Source organism: Morus notabilis, unplaced genomic scaffold (genome assembly GCF_000414095.1).
Source record: "Morus notabilis unplaced genomic scaffold, ASM41409v2 Scaffold69, whole genome shotgun sequence".
Classification (NCBI taxonomy): Eukaryota; Viridiplantae; Streptophyta; class Magnoliopsida; order Rosales; family Moraceae; genus Morus; species Morus notabilis.
Window position 1 is genome coordinate 847,636 of NW_010364208.1, and position 7,240 is coordinate 854,875.

The window sequence follows — 7,240 nt, forward strand, 5'->3', positions numbered from 1 at the left end:
ATACTATAACGAATTACGAATTATGACATAAATTCTCATACTAAACACTAAAAGAACGTTTAATTCATAAATTTAAAATTATTTTTATTTTACGTGTCTTTTTTATAAGAAAAAATATTTTAACAAATTATAAATTATAATTTAAATCATAACATAAATCTCCTTTTCAAACGTCACCTAAGTAATATGTATTAGAGAATCTCCCGTAACAAATATAAAAAAAAAGTTACAAACCCATGTGGGTCCCACCTAGGGTTTATTTACAGCCAAAAGTTCCCATGATATATGCTACAAAATTCACATGCGTGGCAAATTCCCAGCCGTTCATCCATGCGTTCACAGACATAGAGCTGCTTCACCTGATCTTTGTCTGTTTGTTCATCAACTCATATTCTCACCCATTTCACTTTTTTGTACACATCTCTGGCAGACTGACTTTTCACTGTCCGGTTGGTGGGGCCCTTTTCTGATCAAGTGGAACCAAGACTAGGAAAAGTAGCTGGTCCCCACCAATCAAGTCCCAACATCAAGCCAATCTTGCGCTCAAAAACAAAATTGTTGCTAATAGCGGAGTATGAACTTGATTGGATGGTACCAACTACCCCTTTTGACGAGGACCGTCCATTTTCATCCATGATTGGAGCCAGTGCCTTTACAGATGGAATTTGAGCCGTTGAGATTAGGTGGGATCTTGGAGATGCCTTGCCTAGAGAGCTCAGATAGAACACTATCAGCGGAAGGAGGTTTGAGGCCTAAAGGGAGGGGTAACCATGGCTTGTTTATTGCCTCCTTTACAACCTTGTCAATTACCTCCTCTGCCTGCATGAGAAAACAAGAAAAGCAACACAATTATATTACTCAAAGAAGGCTTAGTGATGTCAAATGTTATTTGATGTGATTTTGACATAAGCTAATGTTTAGACACACACACGTCGAAAACTCCGATGAAACAATGCAAATTACAAAAACTGTCTATTCTGCTTCTAGTGTTCTCTCTCCTCAGCGCTATAGAAAACTCTATAGAGCCTCCTTTTAGCTCGTCCAACTCGAGAATAGATAAAAGCAATGTTTGCCGCATATTTACTCATAAACTGAATGCAACATCAAATTTGAGAACAATGTGCTTAAAGCGCTAATGTTACCGGATAAAGGTCAAAAGAATTATGCGGCGTGTTGCAGCCATTGTCGAATACGCCTACATTGTGGAACCCTGATGCGTTCTGCAGTTTAAAGTAATGAGGATAGAAACAAGATTAGTATGCATACATGCATGAAAAAAATGTAAAGAAGATTTTGTTTTTATACTCACTTGAGGATAAGAAGCATACGGGCCGTGAGGAGGTGGCATTACAGGGCAACCCCATGCGTCGGCATTCATCTGAAATGCAAATACCAAATCAGACGTGGCATAATTAACGATCTTGATTCTCTGCTTCTCCATTTCATAAGCTTAACATTATGATTGGTTATGTTAGTTAAGTAGGAGGTTATGACAGCAACATTACCCCAGGATAAGGTTTCCAATGCCAACTTTCTGCAGGTTGCCATGGAGGATAAGCAGGCGGGCCCCACACCTGGACACCGGTTGGGTGACTCCCTGGTTGTCCCCACATAGGATAGACTGGTGGAACTGGTACAGCGTGATTAGAATGATACGAGGGGTAGGCCATGATGGGCTGCTGAGGATAATAGTTTCTTTGCACCGTGTCTGGTGGTCGTGGCCATCTTCGGTCGTCTTCTTTGGGTAAGATGTGCCTCTTATGCATTCGATATTTCTATCAACCAACATTAGTTACTCGTCTAATAAGATAAGAACACAAGTGAAATGATCGATTCGGTAAACTCATCATAAAAACTCTTCTGAATTTTACTTTTGATTAGTTTCTCATTAGTCAATGCAGCCAAATACAAAAACCATGAATCCTGAGAGGTCTTCTAGCATGCATTAGCTCTAAGTTTTTTGTCACCTATAAATTATTCTATTTTGTCATAGGGTCTCAATGAGTATAAAAGAGCCATTTGAAATACCAACCTGGAGATGGCTAGCTACATTATGCCTTGTCAAGCCTTCAACTTTCATCAACTCGAGTATTCGAGACGGAATGGCTTGATCGACACCCAGTTGCTCCACTGCCTGCACAAATTTCTTGTGCAGTTCAGGTGTCCAGTCTACCTGAAACCAGGAATGGATTCACAAATAAAAATCACAAATGACAAACTAATCTGATTATAACTCAAACAGGCTTCCTATAATTCACAGAATTGTACTAGATATGTTCACAGAACGAGGGAATCAGAGCATGTAAAGTAGAAAAGAAAAGGTAATCAAAGAAACTTATAATAAATTCTTTGAGAATTCTGTTCAGACATGTTTATAATTTCTGTAAGAACAGCTGATCCAGCATCTCCAACTCAATTTATGGAAACCCAACTAAGAAAAAGTGCTATCAAATATGTCAATTTCACATCCAGTTACAAGTTGGATACAGTTATCATATGATATCTTGAGAAGTAGAGTTTACGGGAGATAAGATCAAATAGCCATAAAAAAGTTAATAGGAGTTTCCATGACTCAGAAAACTACTCATAGTGTGAAATCTATTTGTCAAAACTAAACTATGGCATAACTTAAATTTCTAAGAAAAGAAAAGTTGGTCACAAATTTCTTATTTAGATCACCTTCATCTTCTTCCGGTTAGATTTAGACAGAGAGGAATTATTCAGACCCGATGCTTTAGTCGGATTTTCAGCACTACCATTAACCTTCCTTTGGCTGTCACCGTGTTTTAGTTTAGAAGACATGTTACTCTCATTCTTAGTACCATCTACAGATTCCTCCTCCTCTTTGACTATTAACTTGCTTGGCATCTCTGGTTGGTCCACTAAGAGAGTAGCTTCAGCAACTGAGTCGCCTAATGTTGTTTCGACGGATTTCGATTCACCATCTTGCTCTCCACTCTCTTTCTCAGGGGAGCAGTTGGTGTGATCTTGGCAATCTCCATCATCCAATAACCGAGCTCCCTGCTTCAACTGCGGGGTTGAAGGAGCGGGGTACTTATCACTTCCTGTTGATTGCTCATGATCATTTTCTTGAATCTCAGATGAATTCTCTCTTTCATTCAAAATTTTCTTATCGGGATCTCCATTTTCCATGTCAACATGCAGCATGAACGCTGGCGATTCTTTGACAGGCTTGAGTGGCTCGGAGAGAACCCCACCTCCTGCATTAAATGCCTGCTCAGCATTAACACAATCAGAAAACGGAATTTTGAGAACACTTTCATGGAAAATTGGGACATATGTTACTAGTTCAAGGACCTTATGAACAACATGCTGCCAAATGTTCCTAAGCTTGTCCTCAGAAAGCGGTTTTCGCAAGAATTCCACTGCACCGAGCTGAAAATAGATTGTCATAGACATGCATGAACTATTAAAAAGAATCAAACCACTCATTCAATTGAAATCGTGATAATCTTAGTGATTTAACTCATCGGATTCTAAAAGCAAAATTCAGATACTGGTTGTGATTCAGTATTTGAAAGTAAAAAAGAATTATATGAAGATAATAGAAATTTGCAGTCTTTATGTAGAATTTGTAAAATAAGAGGCCAAATCAAATGACTTACCGCTATGCACTTCATCATAGTGCTCAAACATTGAATGTTAGAAGTCACTGTAATAGAAAATTATGAAGCTATATGTTAGAAACTGTGCCACTTTTCTAGAAAGAAAATAGTCATTTGTCGAGTTCGTTCCCGCGTCATTTTTACATGATCTTGGAGATTTGAAAGATCTAATAAGAGTCTTGCAATGAAACAAAAGAAATAAATTAAAATCTTTAATTCATGTATATAAACTTACTAATTATTGGCAATTCCTTAGCAGTTTCAAGAAACTTGAATGTCCCATTTCCGTTGCTCGTATTCACCTATAACCATAGTTAAAACAGGCACAACCAAAAATTTAGATTTAAGGATTAACCAAGGAACCTAGTAGTTAGGCACTTGATTAAAGTCCATCTGCTGATTCTATGCTTTTATTGCAGTGTTGAATTGACTGAAACACATAATTCAAAAAATGCACGCCGATGAAACAGTCGATCATTTTGCTCATCCCTCCGAAAACTGCATTTTAGCATGTATGTTTTACGGAAGCATATAATATTGATAAAAATGGAAAAGGCATTGTTTAAGTTAAAGCTCATCACCTCTACTATAGCAAGATGGAAACTTTCAGGTTTACTTGAAAATGCCGACAATGCTTCGGTCTCATTGCAGAATGTAGAAACTGCAACAGACACAGAGAGGGTAAAAGCAATTAACACAAACACTCTCACTTCTCTCTCACACACATACAAACACATCTGCAGAAAAACAAATGTTAAATGTCCACAACAGAACTTGACAATTTTTCCAACAAGCAAAACAAGATTATTGCTTGAAAGATCTAACATCATATAAAATTTTCTGCATTTCATTATTCTATACAGAAACTTTGATTTTACAAATGGACAGATGTGAAAAGGGATAGAATATCCTTAAATATTCAATTATTTCAATAAAATGCTTGGGAGATCAAAACTAAATAATTTAACCTTTTTTCTTTTTTCTATCTTTGATCCAGAGAATTATCATACATAAAAGCTCAAAAGCACTAGAAAAGATATCAAAATGCTTCGTAAAAATCAATAAGGGTAGCAACAAAACATTAGACAAAAAGGAATATGGCAATTATTTCACAATATAGGCCCAAAAAATTAAACCAAAAAGTTAAAAAGTTGATTTTCCTTTTTTTTTTTTTTTCCTTTTAAAACGAACTTATTTACTAGTACATAAAAGAAACTTTCACAAAAGATATGGGCACTAAGACAGAGAATTGACAAAAGAATCACACTACTTTCTGGTTTAGGAAAGTGAACAGTTCCACACAAAAAAAAAAAGAGAGCCAAACGAAAACAGCAATATATGGGACCAAAATGAGATTTAAAAACAAAATATTCTCTAACCAATATAATCCATTGTCTCAAGCATTGATCTTATCTCGGAAGCCGAATTTCGATCTTCATCAAGCACAAGTACTCTAAGGCCCTTAGGGAAATCTTTCCACTCTTGCAAGTCATTAGCAGTGCAAACCATAGCTGGTTTGGCATCGTTTAATTCTCAGGCCACCAAGCAAGGAGTTAATTAATCTGCATATAATCATCCACATGATGATGCCACAAATCAGAAAAACCATTTTTTGCTTGATCTATATATAATCTTGATCTCTAAATTCAAACCAAAAAAAAAAAAAATGGTAATCATAACAATTAACAAACATACAAAAGAGATAGTGATGAGCTTGCACAACATTGCAAATTGAGTGTGTTTTACTAAAAAAAATTGATCTTGGAAAATTAGTTCATACCCATGTTAAGTTTAGCAAAGATATGTGATTTGGACAAAATAGTGCAAAGTTTCTATTATGCTAAGAAAACCAGATAACCAAGAAATAAAAACAAGAAATAATTATAATAAAAGAAAGTCCTAGTTCATTATTATAACAACACATAACGCGCACATGTAGGGGGAAAAAGAGAGAGAGAAAGATTGATAGAAAGATTTTGTTGTCGTGTAGAGAATTCATTGCTGACGATCAGCTTATTCCGCAAAAAAAAAAAAAAAAAAAAAAAAAAAAAAAAAAAAAAAAAAAAAATTTCCATGTACGATCTGAGAGAAACTTACAGAAGGAAGAGACAAGGCAATTATGTTTGCCAAAAATGAAGAAAAGATAAAAAAATAAAAAAATAAAAAAATAAAAATAAAAAAAAGCCTGAGGAGTCATCAATGTGAAACGACTCAACAAGAAAAGGAAAAGAAAAGCAACTCAACGAGACGTGCATGCATAGAAAATTAGAAACCAAAAAGACCAACAAAAAAAAAAAGAAAGAGAACAGAGAAAAAAACCCAGAAAAAGTTTAGCAAGAAATAGAGAGTTTTCATTAAGGAGAGAAGGCATTAAAAATCTTGACTTGAGCACCATCATTAATTGCCGATGAAACATAATGCACCCAAAAGAGAAGATCCTTGGCTTGCTTTTGCTTACCATGCACCACAAGTAGTGCACAAAAGAAATATTGGTTTTTTGAGTTTTGAGTGTGTTGGTTCCTTAGTTTGGTCCTCTTCTCCACTTCTTCTTTGGCTGTAAGTATAGAGAGAGAGAGAGAGAGAGAGAGACCCCTCAAGTCCTCTTATTCCCACTTCTTCTTTGGCTGTAAGTGTATGCAGAGAGAGAGAGAGAGAGAGTTAAGTGCGTTTCCTGAAAGGGGTGCCTGTGACATCTGAACAGTTGCCATCGGCTGTTACGGACCACAGGATATACCAAGGGCCTAAAAGTAATTTCCTAATGTACTCTAGCCTAATTCAAGTTTTTGAGAGCCATTTGTTTGGTTCATAGATTAGAATTATAAACTTAGAACTATTTTTGATTTATGTGTATTTTTTTAAGAAAAAATATTATAACGAACTATGAATTATAATTTAAATTAGAAAATAAATCCTCCAACCAAACAGACTCAATATTTAAATTCGTTACTTCCTCTATTGCATGTTTAGGGCAATTTTTAAAAAAATATATTTTTTTAAATAGACATTAATTTATGTATTTTTACCTTTTAGATTAGAAGTAAAACTAGTCAAAAAGGTAAAGTTTTTTAAAATTAATATTTTTGATAAATTAGATATTTAAAAATATAGAATTTATAATTTTTTAATACGTTTATAAATATTAATTAGATATACCTGTTAGCATGTTTATATGAGAAAAGATTTATTAAGATCACATCAAAATAAAAATAAAAATACTTAAAATTGAACTTTTAGGATGCAAATGTGATGGTTCTTTCATTTTTTTCATGCTTTCTCGTTAGATTCTCTATCCAAAAAAAATCATTAGTGTCCAAAAAATTGCCCACGAAAATGGAGCTTCTATTCTTTTACTTTTTAAAATTCTATGATAAAACTACTCGTTGACAATTAAGATTTGCTTTTACGTAATTGTACCCAATGCAACATTCATTTGTTTAATTTCTAATAATAATGTAAGTTTTTGAATTATCAAGTGATATCACAAAGCATATATTTTAATCTTGAGGAACTTCTCATGCCAATATTTACAATGTTTTATTGTCTGCTTATGGAACGCCGCATCCCAGGTTAAAAAAACCGTTCTTTCTCTTTTTTTTTTTCTTTTTTTTTTTTTT

General features: G+C 34.6%; 1 protein-coding gene across 4 annotated transcripts; it reads right to left on the bottom strand.

Moving 5' to 3' along the window:
* Nucleotides 1–173: 173 nt before the first annotated feature.
* Nucleotides 174–6,243, bottom strand: LOC21406093 (two-component response regulator-like APRR2). Of its 4 annotated transcripts, none has more exons than XM_024170707.1 (12): nt 6,085–6,243; nt 5,006–5,188; nt 4,208–4,287; nt 3,862–3,928; nt 3,627–3,673; nt 3,319–3,396; nt 2,680–3,234; nt 2,033–2,173; nt 1,506–1,757; nt 1,310–1,378; nt 1,143–1,220; nt 174–819 (listed from the first exon to the last, which is right to left on the bottom strand). In XM_024170707.1, the coding sequence occupies exons 2-12, from the start codon at nt 5,133–5,135 to the stop codon at nt 628–630; spliced, it is 1,689 nt and encodes a 562-aa protein (XP_024026475.1). In that variant the 5' UTR covers nt 5,136–5,188; nt 6,085–6,243; the 3' UTR covers nt 174–627. The 4 variants fall into 4 exon arrangements, with proteins under 4 accessions (XP_024026475.1, XP_024026471.1, XP_024026473.1 ...); XM_024170703.1 differs by having other exon boundaries at nt 1,506–1,775; XM_024170705.1 differs by lacking the exon at nt 6,085–6,243 and adding an exon at nt 6,019–6,063 and having other exon boundaries at nt 1,506–1,775.
* Nucleotides 6,244–7,240: the final 997 nt, after the last annotated feature.